We start from the raw sequence: 19,834 nt of genomic DNA on the forward strand, positions 1-19,834 counted from the left end.
TTGATAATTGTGAAATAAACCTAGTTCCAAGAGGCAGGAGTTAGAAAAGCATGTCACATTAAATTACCAAATATATTGTTTTGCCCTACATATGCATTTAACATTAGCTCTATTAGTTGGAACTACACTCACAGGTCCCTTAGAAGGCTATAAATGTGAAGTTGTTAATGACCCATAGTTATCACTGAAAAGTAATAAGATAAAAAAATAAGATAGATCATTATAAGGTTCTTTACCTTTAGAAGTTACTCCAAAGAGTACTCACTTCTAAAGTTGTTAATAAAAACTGAATTCAAATTGAATATTACAATTTTAATAAATCAAGTTCATATAAAAGGCATAAAAGAATTATGTAGATCCATGCAATTTTTCTGAAACTTATATAAAACAAGGTGTGTAATCACCATCGAAAAAACGTTAGACTAAAATATAATAAAGATGACTTTCCAAAGGATAGAGTTTATATTCTCTTCATTTAATAAAAATTCACTCCATCCATCTCAACCTGAACACCTAGCACCATTCAGCATTTGAGAGAAAAATTTACAACCATATATCTCCCTACTGTTTTGTTATAATTACAAATTCATTAGAGAAACAAGATAAAAATAAATGTCAAAAGGAAAACAAAAAGTTAAACAATCATAACAAGATGAGTGTTTCTTTTTCTCCAAAAAAAATTTTGTTTGAGACAGAGAGAGCGTGAGAGACGGGAAGAGCGGGAGAGAGAGAGAATCTTAAGCAGACTCTGCGCTCAGCACAGAGCCCAACGCAGGGCTCGATCCCACGACTCTGGGATGGTGACCTGAGCCAAGATCAAGAGTCAGGTGCTCAAGTGACTGAGCCCCCCGGCACCCCAGAAGCGATCTGTGAGTGCGCGACTTTCTGTAAGCTGACGACAAAGCACAAAAATTGTTACCGCCGACCTCTAGGCTCCCACATCATATCTGACTCTTCATTGTCCTAAAGTTGACTTCTTTTTAGAAAACGTGAAATACTACGACAAACTGTGGTTCCGAAATATGGTCATTACTTATTTTTTTCTTACAGTGGGTTATAATTAACATAAGAGTCGTATGATAGGACTTTAGGTACCAACAAAAATCTTTCTTTTTTTTTTTAAATTTTTTAAATGTTTATTTATTTTTGAGAGATACAGAGCATGAGTAGAGGAGGGGCCGAGAGAGAAAGACACGGAATCTGAAGTAGGCTCCAGGCTCTGAGCTGTCAGCACAGACCTGATGCGGGGCTTGAAATCACAGACCATGAGATCATGACCTGAGCCAAAGTCGGATGCTTAACAGACTGAGCCACCCAGATTGCCCCTATGTCTTTCTTTTCTTATCTTTACCATCCTGAACAAAAAACAGTTTCACAGAAACATGGCCCTATCCTGGAGGTATAGTCTCCCTTGTCTAGTACACGTCTGGTCCTGGGGGTCTGACTTCACAGAGCTGATATGCATGAGAATGAGATTCAGTTCAAAGTCAATCAGGACTAAGTAAAAAGTCAGGCAACGCTGTGGCAGGCAGGCAAGAGGGCCGATTCAGAGGGCAGAAAGTTACGGGGAGCAGAGGGGGGGTACCCAGAGAGAAGGTTGGGGTTTTCTGAAAGAATGATTCAGGCTGAGAGGAAGGAATTATTTTTAAATAGTCACCTGCGGCAGAGAACACTGATAAAGATCTCACCAGCGATACCTCTCTCCTGAGGTCTTTCACCTGTTCCCGTGGACAGATTCCTGGACGGAAAGTCACTCCCTCAGTCCACATCCACGTGTATCTTTATACTCCCACGAATAGTTTCTTCTTAGAAACAGCACTTAATTTTCTTTCATGAGATCCTGACAAAACATTCTGCTTTGATTTACCCTAAATTAATCACATTTGGTAAATTCTCTAACATCTCAAGTTCAAGATGGCAGACAACCATCTTACTAGTCGTGGCAAGGCCACGGTACTATCGACACTGCAGACTTCCCTCTACACAACCGAGGCTAAACAATGCTTGTTGTTTTCACGTTCTTCACCCAACATCGTCACCGGTTTCCTTTACTCTTTTAGTGTGCACGTGGGAGAAAAGGAAAGGGAAAAGTACCCAATTTTATAAGGAGGTAAAAAAGAATGATCCAATCAGAGCTCCGGCTTCTTCAAATGCTCCCCAGAGTTTTCCACTGGTTCACAACACACACACACACACACACACACACACACACGCACACGCACACGCACACGCACACGCACAGGCTGAGAAGCTTATCTTACGGGACTTAGCATAAAAACACAAAAGATGACAAAGAGGCTACAAGGAAAAAGCCAGTCCTGTAGCTGCAGTGTAGATAGTTTGGGAGGAGATAAAATCACGTTGGGGGAGGGATGGGAAACAGACAAGGGCAGGGGTCTGGCGGGGTCTGGCATTTCTCCCTCTGAGTGGAAGACGCCTCGGCCTGGCCTGGGGGGAACAAGCTCATGACCACTAAGAAACAGAGCGCCAACAGCACCAGCAGGATCGAAGGCAAATATGAGACGTAATGCCCTAAACCTGCGGCATGTTCAAGGGTCCTTGTGAAATGTTCTGGCCTAGCAGCACTTGCCCGTGAGCCTGGAATCAAGCAAAAGCCAACTAACTGACCTTCTGTACAGCAAATTAATATCCTCCACTGGGCACAGAATAACTATGCTGACATGGAGCTAAGTCTAAGACTTATAGTTATTAGGTCCAAAGGAAAAGAACTGATTGAAAGTCTCAGGAATAAGTTACCTATGGGTCTCGAGACCTGACTTGGACAGTTTCCTAACTGGGCTTCCTGACTCTGACTCTTCGTCCACGGCACGTGGAGTAAGCTTTCAGAAACAAACCTGTGGTCACTGCCAGTCAGCAGCTCCCTGGTGCCCACAGGACACTTCAAGGCCATCCAACACGGCTGATGCAGCCATGTTCATCCAGGGCTTGCCCGTGGCTCCCGGCTCATTCACTGACAAAACGACTACCCACTTGCAGATTGCCCTTGACCCTTCCAAAACCGAACCATAGACTGCAACACACCTTACTGTGCTAAGAATCTGCATTTTGAGCATTTTACGGACATTAAATGTCCCACGTTTTCTGTATCCCCGGGTGTCCCCATGTGCTGCTCCCTCCAGGGAGCCTGGCGCAGAGGCGAACCTGGGGCACGCTGGGATGGCATGAAGAATACTAGAAGGAAGTGCGAGGCCTCGCAGGGGAGAGACAGGCAGGATCTGCTGTGTGTGTGTGATCTGGGCCAAGTTAATTCCTTACCCTGAGTGTGAGCGTCCTCATGTGTAAAATGACCATAATAACTTGTGAGAATGAAGTTAGGTAAATGCACACAAAGGGCTCAGAACAATGCCTCTGTACACTGAGGGCTAAATGGACGTTAATCCTTACTGTCACTTTGGGCGTTATTATGACAAGACCTGCTGGGTAGCAGCAGGGTAAGTTTTCACAGACCCAGGAGCAAACAGCCGTCGTGTAGGGCCACAGCACAGCCTGCGCAGCATAAGGGCTGAAAGCAATTTACGTGTCCCAGAGATTTAGATGATGCCCTCCTTCAAACAATCCCACTGTTGGCATACGAATTCCCTATTGCTACAGTACAAATTATCAAACTTCGTGGCTCAACACACACGACAGAGATCTATGATCTCACAGTTCGGGAAGGGAGACGTCTCACAGGGGTCTTAGGAGCTAAAGCCAAGGTTGTAGCAGAGCTGTGTTCCTTCTGGAAGGGCGAAGGGGGCTCCTTGTCCCCTCCAGCTTCTAGAGGCAGCCTGCCTTCCTGAACTCACGGTCCCGTTCTTGATCTCCAAGGCACATTAATCCCGCGACTGTCCCCCACTCTCCTCCCTCTAACTTTACCCCTCATGCCTCCCTCTCCCAAGAACCCTTGTGAAGACAGAGCCCACCGGCGTCACCCGCAACAATGAGCCAGTTCAAAGGCATTAACTTAACCACATTCGTGAGGGACTTTCTATCACATCTGGTAGCACATCCATGGATTCTGGGATCAGAATGTGGATACTTTCAGGGCCTATTTCTCTCTCCAGCAGAGCTGGTCCCCTGCTGCCCTCTGGAACCCCATCAACAACTAATTTAATTACTGTGTTTAGTAGTCCTAGTCAGTTAACGGATTATACAGACAAAAAGTTTTCAGATTCAAGAGAAAAGATGAAAGAATTGGAAAATGCAGATTACATACCAAGGATCTAGAAAAAGAAAGCCCCTAGACTTTCAAAATATTGTTTGAAAGGTGGTCTTATAACCATGTGAGAGAATCAAAGATTATGAAGAATTTCAAGGGGCCTCAGAGATCATTACATTCAATTTTGTTTGTTAAATGAACGTCATCTGCATAAAAGCTCACACGAGATCGGAGGTTTCCCGGCTGCCTCTCTGGGTTAGCAGACAGATGCCCCGTCTAGAAATCTACTGCTACTCCAGCCTCCCGGAGACACCGTTAAGCGATCTGCTGCAATCCATGGAGTCAAACTAGGCTCAGGCGGAAAAGTCTACCCAAAATGGAAGTCAAAAGATAATCGATATATCCAGAAAAGTCGAATTTAAAAGATTAACTGTATTTGGTGGGATTGAATACAATTAATTGCAGAAGAATCTCAAGATAGTCCTTGTATAATAATAATAATAATAATAATAATAGTAATAGTAATAATAATAATAATAATAAAAGAAGGAAAAAAGGAAAAGGGCCTTGAGAAAAGGAGTGTCTCTTTAGGTGTGTTTGGAAATCAGTTTAGAATAAAGAGCACTAGACAATCTAGGGTATAAAGACTCCTAAAAATAGTTTTACCTCTCCCCCAAAGAAAAAAAGCTTAATGTGAAAATAGGAGACTGTGGGGGCGCCTGGGGGGCTCAGTCGGTTGAGCATCTGACTTCAGCTCAGGTCATGATCCCACAGTTTGTGAGTTCAAGCCTTCCGTCGGGCTCTGTGCTAACAGCTCAGAGCCTGGAGCTGCTTCAGATTCTGTGTCTCCCTCTCTCTCTCTCTTTCTACCCCACCCCTGCTGTTCTCTTTCTCTCTCTCTCTCTCTCTCTCTCTCTCTCTGTCTCAAAAATAAACATGAAAAAAATTAAAAATGAAAAGGTTACGTAAAAATAAAATCTTTTTCAAAATAGGTTTTCTACTAAATTTATAACACATTTAGCTCTGTTAAATAATTTCTCATCTTTCTCTTAATTTATTATTACTATTATCACTATTATTATTACAGTTTTGGGGGCTCATAGAGCTATCCTAAGATTTCACATCTGAAGGATCTCTACATCTCTGCCAGGAGTTGATCCTGCTGCTTATTGCGGTTGTTGGTATTTATTTCAGGAATTGCTACAGTCTCTCTGATCTGGCCTAAAATAGTGAAGCCTGAGCTCTCCCCGGGCACCCACTCTGCCACGGGCGCCTCGCTCAAGCCCCCGAGTTTCATGTGTTTAAGCAACATTATATCGCTGAGACTAGTCTGTTTCTCAAGTAGCTCGGGCTCCTCTGTTTTCACTGCTGTATCGTGTTCCGTCGTGGGCTCGCCTGTCCGCCCTCACGTGGTAAGAGTCGGGCCTTTTCAATATTCCACTATTGGTGTTGCAACTGAGAACAGCTGTGAGCATTCTTGTTTGTAACTTTTGACACATCTACATAAACATTTCTTTTTTGTTTAATATTTGTTTATTTCTGAGAGAGAAAGAGACAGAGACAGAGCACGAGTGCGGAAGGGGCAGGGAGAGATGAAGACACAGAATCCGAAGCGGGTTCCAAGGCGCTGAGCTGTCAGCACGGAGCCTGATGCGGGGATCGAACTCACTAACCGTGAGATCATGACCTGTGCTGAAGTCTGACCCTTAACTGACTAAACCATCCAGGTGCCTCCCCTTGCTACCATTAAAATGACTGTTTTTCATTTTTAAATTGTTATTGCTATTTAAAAATATCGTTCACTTTAACATACTTATCTTTTACCTGTCACCTTTGCAAAATTGACTTAGGAATTCTTATTGTTTTTCTAGAGATTTTTCTTCAGAGTTTTCTGTGTATATAATTACGTTCTCGGCCGCTACGTGCGGTTTTGTTTCTTGCTTTCCAGCCCTCATAACGTTAACTTCCTGCCTCACTGCACTGGCTGGGACTTAATGGTTTGCTGTTGCGTAGAAGTGGTTATATATTTCCTCTTCCCAAATTCAAAGGAAAAGTCTTCAGTATAAAATTTGAGTAAACTTAGGGGAGTGCGGAAGTTCCTTCTCACTCCCAATTTATGCAGAGTTCATGTATGTGATGTGAACACGCACATGCACGCTCGTGGGTGTGTTTAATCGCGAATGAAATTGAACTTAATCATTTTACCTTCATCTACTGAAATCATTACATAGTTTGTTTTAAGTCTGTTAATATGGTGAACTATACTGAATGGTTTTGAATGTTTATATCAACCTTGCATTCCTGGGAGAAACTTCATTTGTTCGTAGTGTATTACTTTTGATATATAATTTGGGCTAATTTGCGCACAGACCTCCCCAGTCTCTGCACCCCAGCATCGGAGCGGCTCCTTCCTCCGTGGGTCCCTCTGTTCTCCCCTACTTTTACGTGAATACTCCTTCCAATGAGTACTCGTATTAGGATAAACATATGCCAGCTTTTAGTGTTTTATAGTAGAGTTACTCTAGCAGTAGAATTACTTTCCTATAGTCTAGTAGAGTTCATTTAATAATGAACTAATTATGTATATTTCTTAATCATTTAAATCACCAAGTGGATAAAGCCCGTTTGAGTTTGGTATTTGCATGGGGAGGGGTGGTGGTGGAGAGTTTTCTCCAGTCTTTTATTCCTGCTGAAAAAAGAGTATAACTCTCTTAAATTTATAATGGGAATAAATTAGGTAGTGTATTTTCACGAACAAGATAAACTAAAATTTATTTTTCTCTTAGCTTTTGCAAGATGATTAATGTCTAAGAGATTTAGTAGTTAGATCACCTAAGCTAAATGAGAACGACCTTAGACTTTTAGATGAAAGGTCAAATTTGCATGTTTATATTTTCTTTTCAATTGAGTCTTCCTTCATTAGTCTTCATTAATCTTAAGTAACTCTAATAGTGTTTTCAAATTGTCACTGAGATTCTCAGTCTGCCTAGAAAAGGTCACTTAAGTTTTAAAAGTCTTTGGATCCATATCTGTCAATTCCAGACTTTTTTCCATTTTAGGAAAATGTTGATAAAAAAATAATGAAGTTGGAATGAAATCTTTTTTTTTAAGCCTACTTTTAAAATGTTTTTATTATTTATTTTTGAGAGAGAGAGAGAGAGAGAGAGAGAGACAGCGTGAGCAGGGGAGGATCAGAGAGAGAGGGAGACACAGAATCCGAAGCAGGCTCCAGGCTCTGAGCTAGCTGTCAGCACAGAGCCGGACACGGGGCTCGAACCCACGAACTATGAGATCATGACCTGAGCCGAAGTCGGACGCTTAACCGACTGAGCCACCCAGGCGCCCCAGGATGAAATCTTTAAGTGGCCTAAGACTTGAAAAACAGTTTCGAGGGGACAAGAGTGGCTGCTGGAATGTTCATATTGGTTTGAAGTATTAAATTGTGGCATTAAACCCACCTGCTTCCTGTCTTGGAACCAGAGAGTAAGATCATGTCTTTAGATGTATGTCCACATGAAAGAATCATAACTCACTTAGCTGCAGTTTCTAGAATATTCCCCCTAAGGATAACAAGGCCACAGTACTCTTCCTGACTCAGCCCTGAGGAGGTGGGCATGTGTGTCTGAGAGATGTGGGCCACCTCGGGGTAGACAGGCAGCTTCGCCAAAACTGTTCACAGTAGGTTTCCCTGTTAGGGACTGAATTTTTGGCAGAGGTGTTGGCAAGGCAGTCCCTCGGAACAGACATTGAATGAGCAATTGTTCTTAAATTATATCCAGAGCTTATTCAGTGACAGATAATGGCTCTCCCACAACTGGCTCCTTAAGAGTCCAGAACATACTTTTATTAAAAAAAAATTGTTTTTTAATGTTTATTTATTTTTGAGAAAGAGAAACACAGAGTGTGGCTTGAGCCCACAAACCACGAGATCATACCCTGAGCCAAAACTGGACACTTAACCAACTGAGCCACCAGGTGCCCCAGGTGCCACCCAAAGAGGGGCTTGAACTCACTACCATGAAGTCAAGAGTCACAAGCTCTATTGACTAAGCCAGCTGGGTGCCCCCAAAAATCCATTTCTTGAACATTGAAAAGTTAACTTAAAACTTCAGGCAAAACTGTGTGTCAGGTATTAATTTTACTGAAAAAGCAAAAACAATAAAAAGAATTACTGCATTAAAAAAAAAAAAAAAGCCAAACATCCAGACACTGACAAATTCTTCCAATTATATCAGGTTTAAGAATGGGTCAAACTTAATGTACGCTGTTAACCGGAAGGTCAGTGGTTTCCGTTGGGGAAGGGAGCGGGTGGGGGGAGGGGCAGGGCCTGGGCCTATGGCTGGTGACTTTCTGCCTCTGGGTCTGCCCGGGGTTCCAAGGAAGGATTCACTTCAGAGAGACACACGGCTGGACATGCTTCATCGGGCATGTGAGAGCTCAGAAAACGTTTTCTTAATTAAAGAAGCAAAGTTTAAAAACCAATGGATTAAACTGTAAGGACAACAGATCAGTATTTTCCAGGATCTGGGGGTGAGGGGGTAGAGATCTACAAAAAAGTAAAAGCGAATTTTGGGGAGAGCTGACGGAAATCCGGCTGAGCCCTGGATTGTGGTGGTAGTTACGTTAGTGTATGCATGTACCAGAATTCAAAGAACTGTAGACCAGAGGTGAATTTTGTCTTATACAATAAAGTCTATTATAATTTAGACATAAAAATAATGGACTAATCTAACTTACTTTTACAGTTGTGGTGCTATAATCTGCTTTTATTACTGATTAAATTAGATATAAAATTATATGGTCTACCTGGAAAATATTTTCTTACCTTTGAATACACAGAAATTTTTGAAATAAAGGTAGAAAATTTTGAGAAAATAAAGAATGACATTCACTTTAGTTTTACTTGGGAAAATGGACTTTAAAATATATTTAAAATATATATATATAAATAAAAATGTTTTTTTAACCAAATGTTGAAACAAAAACTGTATGTTTTATGTTTGATATTCACATATGGCATAATAGAAAAAATAACAAGTTCTGGGTTATTCCTTTTAGTATTTATTCATGTAAGCTTTGAGGAAAATTAATGGTAGGGCATAATTTTGTTTTAGTTATTTGAAACAAAACAGAAAATTTTCAGCTAAAAACATATGACTTCCTCTTATAGCGTATAAACATTTTTCCATTTCAGCCAATGAATCTAAAACTTAATTACTTTAAGAACATTATTTTCTAAGGCATTCTGGAAAACGTTTGCATATCCTGGGTCTCACACATATTTAAAAAAAATTTTAATGTTTATATTTGAGAGAGTGAGATATATTGAGAGAGAGAAAGGGAGGGAGCAAGCAGGCGAGGGGCACAGAGAGAGAGGGAGACACAGAATCGGAAGCAGCTCCAGGCTCTGAGCTGTCAGCACAGAGCCCGACGCGGGGCTTGAACTCATGAACCATGAGATCATGACCTGAGCCCAAGTCCCACGCTTAAGCGACTGAGCCCCCCCAAACTCCGCCCCTCTGCTCCCCTCCCCCGCCTACCCTATATTTTGTAACCTCAAGGTTATACCAGGAGCCATTTGTGTTAACGTAGACGTTGGGGACGCATTTTTAAAGCCACTGGCTAAAGCCCGCACCGTCCTTGACAGAGAAGTCTCTTACCACTTGTGCTGGAACCTGGGGCATTTTTGCAGCTGGAGTCCCCGGTCTTGGGTAGAACTGGTTAATAAAGAGGCTTGGGAATTTGTACTCTTCAACAAGTTTCACTGTTTCTTGAAAATCTTGATCTGTTTCTCCAGGAAAACCACAGATAATATCTGTGGCGAGAGTGATTCCAGGAACTCTAGAAAATAACAAGACAAAAATGGAAAAAAACTCAATGCCATCCATTATTATTATTCTAAGTCTCTGACCGTTTATTTCTTTTCTTTTTTTTTTTTTTAATTTTTTTGGTGGGCTTCATGCCCAGCCTGACGCGGGGCTGAACAAACAACCCTGAGGTCGGGACCTGAGCGGACATCAAGAGTTGGACGCTTACCTGGCTGAGCCCCCCAGGTGACCCGCTCCGATATTTTAAATGTCTAAGTTTTAAAACTAAATTCTATTTTTAGGAAAAGGGACATTGAAGCAAATAGCTTCAGAGAGTCCAAAATATTAAAGTTTATGGACAAAAGGCGTCCCTGTCCTCCAGAGACATTCGTTTTTAATTCTTCTGAATGTTCTTTTCCCCTCTATTTTAAAACAGATGCTTATTCTGCTCTTTCTAGATTTTTAATTCTCAGGCAATACTTACTCACTTCTCCACTGTGGTAAATGCGGAGTTAGCCCTTTACACTACTCTATCCCTTCGCTCCCAGGAAGATCACTGCAGATCTTAGTTAAATTAATCCTATTTCCATGAATCTAACGGCAAAGGAACTGCTCAGACAACTCGTAAACACCATGTTTTTTTTGCCACGCTTCATTTTCCCAGAGTTAAAAACATACTCTTTTAAAAAAAATGTTGCTTCCTATTCTAGGTACCTGTATTCACATCTTCCACAAGCTCAGACTGATCAAAAACCAATACTAAAACCTCAAGGTCCTGTATAGAATTCACTTATTCTATTTTTCCCCCGGAAATGCCACGCCTACTTTCTCAGGTGTGTGTGACTTTCATAATAAACGAGTTGTCCTTAAATGTTGCTTTTTGGCTTTCTTTTCTTCTCCCCTTTACCTGGGTCCTATGTATTCTTAATTCTTGATTCATTCTGCTGCAGCATGCTTCCAGAAGCTTCGTCAAAAAGAATGCCAGAGAAATCCTGCTATTGTCTTAGCATAATCCAAACACGTCTTAATCTACACAACTGATGGGCGGTGTGGCTGTTCACAGCTCTCCAAAATGAAAAGTATTAGCCGTCAGAATTTTCTACTGGGCCTTTTTTCCCCCCAAGCTGGAAAGGTTGCTGATGAGATATCCTAATTCACTCTGATGCAAACCTCTTTAACTTCTTTAGGTGTGCCCTACTCTCTTTATGAAAATTTTGAGGATATGAATTTTATTCTCAATGTTTTTTAAATTTCATGATAATAAACCTTGGATTAGGCATGTAAGTCTTTGTAAAGGGCACAGTCTGGACACTCTTGGTCTTTAGGTGTAGCACATTTTCTTCTATTATCACTCAGTCATTTGTTTCACAGGTGCAACGTCTTCTCTCATCTTTCTGAAGCCATCAGCTAAAGGTTTTCAGGAGTTTTCCTCTGCTCACTGCTCGGAGGTCCATTTCCTCTAAGTTCTTGTATGTTGGTCCCTCTCGTTCATGGCCGAGACGTGCGATCAATAAAGACTGACTCTGCCCTTTCATATTTAAGAATAAATCATTGAAAGCTTTTCATTGGAGATTGACTGGGTAACAAGCTGCCTTTGTTTGTGATGAGCCTGAATGTTAAAATCTCGAATGTCCTTTCCCCGTGGGGAGTCCGTCCCAGAGCGTGCTACAACATTCTATTGTGCGTTAACAGTGTAACAATACCAAACTATCATGAGTGATACTCAAAGCTCCGATACCATTCTCAATCCATCAACAACAGGAAAAACAGCCTCAAACATTACAAACCAAAGGTTACCTAACTATGTATCAATTTTTCTATTCCCTAAATGTGGTTCTGTATGAATGAATAAAAACAGTTAATCTCATTTAAATATACTAGATATTTGGGGGCATAAGAGAGAACAAAGGATGTAAGGAAAATGAAATTACTAGTTGCCTAATACAAATGGCATCACAAAAACAACAGCTTTCCAAATCTTGTTTGGATAATACTTTAATGCCTGCACGGAAAAAGAATGATATGGACTTTAAAAAATTATTTCTTTCTTGAGTTCTACTTAGTCTCATCCAGCAATTAATTTGGCTGACCTTGAATTAGTAAGATAAGTTCCAAAGGCCAGAACTTTTCTCTAGGATGGTAAACAGAGAAAGAGATAATGTGCATAGAGAAAAATGAAACAGCATATTTGAAAAACAATTTTTATTTTTATTGTGATATAAAAACATTCTTCAAAAGTGATTATCAAATTACATTTGAAAATCATAAAAAACATGTTTTGACAGTAAGCTGTAGATAAAAAGACCATTTTTTTAGACTTACTAAAGCACGTGGAATAGAAAAAGAATGTCAACAATTTTAATTAGCAAATGTTTATACTTGACTTATAACTACTCCTGAGCAAAAGGAATCCACAACTCAAACTATAAGTAACAGATATAGCAGAAACGACAGTGAAGAGTCCATCTCCCTTAGGGGGGAAAAATCTTAGAAACTGTCTGAGAAATATCGTAGCAACCTATGAATCGGAATGAATTTGGCACTGGAGTATGGGGTATTCCCAGAGGAAAGCACCTTCCGACTCCCCCTCCCCCAGTCCTCCAGGACCCAGGAAAGCTGAGCTCAGGATTATGCAGCACCTGCTTACTTTGGCAGGAAGGCCCACAGTGAAAGAGAAAAGAGAAACCTTTCCAGGAGTCCTCTTAAATGTTAAAAAAGGGGATGTTCAATGTGTGAACACATTTGAAAATCTACACAGAAAGCTGACTGATTACAAAGGAGAGGACAGGCCAACTATGACTTTGTAAAACACCTGTTAGGCAGTATTTAAAAGTAAGAACAGTTTCATGGGTTTCTAAGTATATAAGAATATAAACTGATTGCCTATAAAATGTTTCCAAAGCGAAGACTACACTATAATGTTAGATGAGGCTCATCTATACGTTAATTTTATACATGCAAATAATGCTTCTTAAAAATAAGGCTCCTTAGGTGAACCATTTAAAAACCCTCATATTTATGCTGTTAATTTGCCTAGTAAATAATTCTCCTCAGTTCATGAGAAAATCAAGGAAGTCTAAAGTGAACTAATTTCTAAATTAATTAACTGGCTATGGGGTAATTTACGGAGTGTAAAATAGAATGTTAACTCAAATATTTAATATGCTAATCACCAGTAAATCCTGTTTTTGAGAAGCGATGAATTTTCAAAATACTAAAATTTTTAAAAATGATCATTTCTCCACATGTATTGAAGCTGTGAGCCTAATGAACATAATTACTAGGTATTACATGTTTTTAAAATTTAAAAGACCTTCTATATTTGTGTTTTCATAGCAGCAGGAGAAAATAATTCTGAAAGGAAGATGAAAATGTTCACTTAGCTTAAATAACAGGTACATTTTGACCCATTATTTTTTCCTGACCTATACAAGCTTTTTACTGGCAAAATGGGTTCATTAAATAGCTTGGGAACAGAATTAATGAGAAAGATTCTAATTACGCATCTGCCACAGCAGAACTGTGGCTATAATCCGTTACAGAAATCTATCAATCAGGACACTATCAGGAGAGCAAGACCTCGTCGCTGGCCCGAGGCCAGGAGTGAAGAGTGTCCCAAATATTCTAAGACTTAATTATTTGCCCTGAGTAAAAAGAAACACATGTTTTTACCCCATACCGTATTTGAAATACTACTTAAAATGTACTTTAAACGTCTCAAGATTTTCGCTTGCAATTTGGTGTTTTACTGACAAAAATGGAAAAAGGGGGAACTTCAAATTTCATGTGCGAAAAAATTAAGACTAATACACATATTCTATTTATTTCAAAAAAAAGCATTAAAAATAATCAGAAAAAGAACCAGATCTATTAAAATTATTAGGCATAAACAAGCATGTAACTAAAAGAAATTTTTTTTTAAACTTGATTTATTTATGTTGACAGAGAGCAGGTGTGAGTAGGGGAGGCAAGCCCCACGCTTCTAGCACAGAGCCCAACGCGGGGCTTGACCTCACGAACCATTAGATCATGACCTGAGCCCAAATCAAGAGTCAGACACTTAACAGACTGAGCCACCCAGGCGCCCCAAGAAACAGTTTTTAGTTCTGAATGAAAGTAAAAACCACATCTACTTACATGGGACGCAGCTTAAAGAGCTTAGAAATTAATGACTTTAAACGTCAGTGTTACAAAGAAGTCAACACAATCATCTAAGCCTCCACCTCAAGAAGCTAAAAAAGAAGAGCAAATCAAACCCTAAGTAGGATTAAAAAATAATTATTAAAGGTTTAAAAAAAAACAATGAAATAGACAATAGAGAAAAAAATCAACAAAAGTTAAGGCGTATTTTTGAAACAAACAAACAGTAAAATAACTAAACTATTTGCAAGACTGAGAGGAACAAAGAAAACAGAAATGATGACTTTAGGTATGAGGGAGGAGACAGCACCACAGATGCTACCAACATTAAAAAAGAAACAAAAACACTAAAAGTATATTATGAACAATTTTGTGCAAATACATGAAAATTTAAGCTGAAATGAGCAAATTCTTGAAAAGACATAAATTATTAAAACTGACTCAAGAAGAAACAGAAAATCAAAATAGCCTTTAGTGTATTAGAGAAATTGGATTTGTAATAAAAAATCTTGCCACCAAAAGAAAACAATATCAAAGAACCCAGAGGTAGAAGGCTTCTTGGTGAATTACATAAAACATTTAAAAAAGAGTAAAACCAATTCTATAGAAACCACTTCAAAGATAGATGAAAAGGGAACTCATTTTATAAGTTTAGCAGTAGCTGATACGAAAAAAACAGAGAAAGAGATTAGAAATAAATTCCAGACCAATATATTTTATGAAAACAGAAACACTTAATAAAACTATTAGCAAAATGAGCACAGGAATATATAAAAAGGATTGTTTATCATGATCAAGTTTTTTTTTTTTAAGTTTATTTATTTATTTTGAAGATGGATAGAGAGAGTAAATGGGGGAGGAGCAGAGAGAGAGAGAATCCCAAAGAGGGATTCAAAGTGGGGCTTGAATCCAAGAACTGCAAGATCACAGGCTCAGCCAAAACCAAGAGTTGGACACTCAACCCACTGAGCCACCCAGGTGCCCCAATCTAGATCAAGTTTTAAGCACGAGAATGCAAGGCTGGTTTGACATACAGATTTTGATTAATGCAATAAGCCTATTAAAAGAATAAACGGTAGGGCGCCTGGGTGGCTCAGTCAGTTAAGCGTCCGGCTTCAGCTCAGGTCACTATCTCAGTTTGTGGGTTTGAGCCGTGCTTTGGGCTCAGAGCCTGGAATCTGCTTCAGATTCTGTATCTCCCTCTGTCTCTGACCCTTCCCTGTTCTCACCGTCTCTGTCTCTCAAAAATAAATAAATAATATAAAAAAATTAAAAGAATAAAGGGTAAATCCCCCAGTGATCTCAGTAAATGCAGAAAACTCAGTTAACAAATCCAACACACATTCATGATAAAAACTCTCTGTAAACAAAGACTAGAGAAAAAAAAAAAACGATCTCAACCTGATAAAGGGTCTACAGCAGTTATCATTTTAATTTTTTAAAAAGTTTTTAATGTTTACTCTATTTTTGAGAAAGACAGAGCGTAAGAGGGGGAGAGCAGAGAGAGAGGGAGACACAGAATCCGAGGCAGGCTCCAGGCTCTGAGCAGTCAGCACAGAGCCCGATGCGCGGCTTGAACCCACAAACCACAAGATCATGACCTGAGTCGAACTGGCATGCTTTACCGACTGAGCCACCCAGGCGCCCATCATTTTTATTGGTGAGAGGCTGAATGCATTTCCACTCAGATTAGAAACAAGGCAAGGACCTGTTCGCACTTCTATAATTCAATATATTATAGAGCTTCTAATCAACGCAAGAAAGGCAAGGAAAAGAAAAGGGCATATAGGTTGAAAAATAAAACATAAACTTTATTTTGTGCGGGTAACATGATCTTGTTATGACCTTGGAAACTCTACGGAATCTAATGACCCTAGAATAAGCCAGTTTAGCAGAATTAAAGATTAATATATACAAATCAATTGCATTTTTTATATCAGTAATGAACATTCAGAAAATGAAATCAAGGTCAGGGCACCTGGGTGGCTCAGTCAGTTAAGTGTCTGACTCTTGATCTGGGCTGAGGTCATGATCTCATGGTTCGTGAGACTGAGCCCCATTTCCAGCTCTACACTGACCGCGGGGGGCCTGCTTGGGATTCTTTCTCTTTCCCTCTGTTCTTCTCTCACTTGCTTTCTCTTTCTCTCTCAAAAATAAATAAACGAAAAAAAAATGAAACCAAGGACACAATTCTATTCAAAATAGCATAAAAAACACTTAAGAATAAATTTGGGAATGTACAACCTACACTGTAGAAACAGAGAGATTTTTCTTAAATTTACTGAAATTCAAGAATATCTAAATAGAAAAATATATAATTTTCATAGATTGGAATATTTTGTTATTAAGATATCATGCCTCTTCAGGTGTGACTGGGTGGCTCAGTCGGTTAAGCGTCCGGCTTCGGCTCAGGTCGTGATCTCACAGTTTGTGGGTTCGAGCCCCGTGTCAGGCTCTGTGCTGACAGCTAGCTCAGAGCCTGGAGCCTGCTTCGGATTCTGTGTCTCCTTCTCTCTCTCTGCCCCTGCCCTGCTCATGCTGTTTCTCTCTCTCTCTCTCAAAAATTAATAAAAAATTTTTTTTAAAATTTCATGTCTCTTCAATCTGATATTCAATGCAACTGCCATCAAAATATTAGCACATTTTTCTATAGCAACTGACAAGCTGATGCTAAAATTTATATGGAAATGCAACGGACTTAGAGTACCCAGAGCAAAAAAAACTAAGTTGGTGGAGTGGACATACCTGACTTAAAGACCTACTATAAAGCTACAGTAATCACGGCAGTGTGGGAGAAGCAATGAACAACACAGCCCAAAAACATACATGTAGACATTTATGCTTAATTAATTTTCAACAAAATTGCCAAAGCAATTCAGTGAGGTCGAGACAATGTTTTCAATAAACTATGCTAGAGCAAATGGGTTCCATATGCAAAGCAAACAAACAAAAATAACTTAACAGACCCTTCCCTTATGTTATACACCAAAAAATACTGTAATTCTAAGGTACTTTAATACTAAATCTAAATCTATGGGAAAAAACTTTTGTGACTTCCATGGAGTTAGGTGAGGATTTCTCAGCTAGAACATTAACACCAAAAGCACAAAAGAAAAAAAAAATGGGTAAACTGGACTTACTAGAAAACACCATAAAGAAAACAAAAAAGTCACAGGAAGAAAATACTTGCAAACCCTATATATGATGAAAATTTTTGAAATCAAAATGTATTAAGAACTCCATGGGTGACTGATAAGAAGAGAACATAACCGTACAATGGGCAAAGGATTTTAACTAACACTTCACTAAAGAAGACAGACGAATAGCTAGTAAGTGCATAAAATCTGGCTCAACATCACTAGTTAGGAGCGTAATGCAAGTTGAATGCAAGTTGAAACCGTGTCAGACGCTACACACTCAGGAGAATAAGGTTGCGTTGAAAAAAACCACTAAGAATAAGAGACATAGGTGTGCATCTAGAGAAATGGAAATGCCTCTCTGTTGTAGGTGGAATTTCAAACTCTGAAAAACGGTGCGGCACTTCCCTAAATAGTGAAACATACACTTACTGTGACTAAGAAAGTTTCTACCCCAGCAATCTGCCCGACGTGAATGAAATCAGACGTGCACACAGAGACTTTTATGTGGGTTTTTAGAGCGACCTCCCTCATAATAGCCCCAAGCGGGAAATAGCCCAAATGTCTGTCAACTGGTAAATGGATAAACAAAATGAACAATGAAAATTTACCTACAGAGAAAAGAGAATCCATTACTGACACGTGCACCATGCAGGTGAACCTTGAAAAACAATGTGAAGTAAAAGAAGGAAGACACAAAGGATTACTTATTGTTTGATTCCATTTATAGGAAATTTCTGTAAGAAGCAAAATCATACAGACAGAAAACTGGGCCTCCGGCTGGGATCAGGGGTTGCCTCCAAGGAGGCACTAAGAAACTTCTTGTAACTCATTCTACAACTGCACTGTGATGATGCTGCACAAATTCTTAATTTACTAAGAATTTCAAACTATAACTTACATTGGGTGTGAACGGCCTGATATCTAAATTATCCCCACAATAAACCTACTAGAAGTGGGGGGAGGGCCTTCCTGAAGACAGAGAGGTAGCAGGAATTCTCCATCCCATACGCTCTTCCAAAGAGTCCTAACAACTGAACTTTTGACAGGATGGAGCCAAAGCATTAAATACGGCCAAATGGGAGGGAAGGGCAGAGATAATACAAAGTAAGGTCAAGGCCGAAAGGAAGTTATGTTCTGAGCAGGACATCAAGAAGGACTATGTCCAGGGCACCTGCATGGCTCAGTCGATTAAGTGTCTGACTTCAGCTCAGGTCATGATCTCACGGTTCGTGAGTTGGAGCCCCGGGTCAGGCTCTGTGCTGACAGCTTGGAGCTTGGACCCGCTTTGACTTCAGGGTCTCCCTCTCTCTCTGCCCCTTCCCTGCTTGCACTCTCTCTCTCCCAAAAATAAATAAACATTAAAAAAATAGAAAAAATAATAAAAAAGAACTATGTCCCTGCTACCAATAGATGACAACAAGGACTCATTCTGCTCATCCTAAAAAAGGAAATTTCAGGAGAAACAACATGACATTTTCAAGTAAATTTGAGAAAACTGTCAGCAGATTTAAAATTACTTTCATGAAAAACATTTTTTAAGCTTATTTATTTATTTTGAGAGAAAGAGAGCGAGCAGGGGAGAGGCAGAGAGAGAGGGAGACGGAATCCCAAGCAGGCTTGGCGCTGCCGGTGCAGGGCCAGACGCGGGGCTCGAACCCGCAAGCCATGAGATCATGACTTGAGCCAAAATCAAAATGCTTAGCTGACTCAGGCACCCCTGAACAACAATTCTTAAAGGACATAAGCTGAAAAAGCGCCTCCACGTTAGGAAAAGGGTTGAAAAGCCCTACGTCACTCAGACAAAGAAAGACAGGTGTGGCTCTGGATGGTTCTTCATCTCATATGCTCATCTGGGAGAAAAGTCTTCCCTTGCATACAGAACTAAGAGGCTCTTCAACTAATGAGTTGCATGCTCTAGAGCAAATTACTTAGCCTTAGCATGCTTTGGTTTCCTTTCTCTGAAGCAGGGATAGGAAAAGTACTCATGGATGAGAAGATTAAGGCGTTAGTCCACGTACTAATTGCTAAGGACAGCGCCAGCCACAGGGGGCCTTTGTTTTAGCTATTATTATTGTACCCCTGTCAAAGAAATGGTAACAACTACCACCTACTATAGGATACTAAGTGCCAGGCAACGTGTTGGCAACTAAGCGAAGCTCTATTTTAATGTCTGTGAGACACAGGGAAAGTACTGTTAGGGAACCAAGACTGAGAGGTAAATTGCCCAGAGTTGTGGAATCACTAAATGATGGCAGTCTTATCTCTCCCCATGTTATAAGGTGCTCACTGAACTGATGTACTCGAAGCAGTGGCTGATCCTTAGTCTACATTAAAAATATTCAGTAATAATATTTGCAAAGCAATTTTCTACAGTAAGAAAAACTTGCCTCTATCTGCAGAAGTGCGTTTTAAAGAGAGGGTAATTGTGGTCTCCAAAGGTTAAATGATTTACCGAAGGTCACCAAGCTATTGCTGGGAGAATGCTAACTCAAACCCAAACCTTTCCACCTGGTTGGTGCTCTTTCCACAAATGTACCTTGGTGACTATGGAGGCATTTAAAACCTAAATGGCTATGTGCTAAATTTAT

The 19,834-nt window shown here is 39.9% G+C and overlaps 1 protein-coding gene across 6 annotated transcripts in view; it reads right to left on the reverse strand.

Moving 5' to 3' along the window:
* The window catches only part of CDKAL1 (CDK5 regulatory subunit associated protein 1 like 1), a 646,364-nt gene that overhangs the window by 151,939 nt on the left and 474,591 nt on the right, over positions 1 to 19,834 (reverse strand). For all 6 annotated transcript variants that reach the window (XM_029944073.1, XM_029944074.1, XM_029944076.1 and 3 more), the window contains one exon: positions 9,820 to 10,000. In XM_029944073.1, the coding sequence (XP_029799933.1) occupies positions 9,820 to 10,000 (181 nt within the window). The remainder of the gene's footprint in view (positions 1 to 9,819; positions 10,001 to 19,834) is intronic.

Source organism: Suricata suricatta, chromosome 7 (genome assembly GCF_006229205.1).
Source record: "Suricata suricatta isolate VVHF042 chromosome 7, meerkat_22Aug2017_6uvM2_HiC, whole genome shotgun sequence".
Lineage (NCBI taxonomy): Eukaryota > Metazoa > Chordata > Mammalia > Carnivora > Herpestidae > Suricata > Suricata suricatta.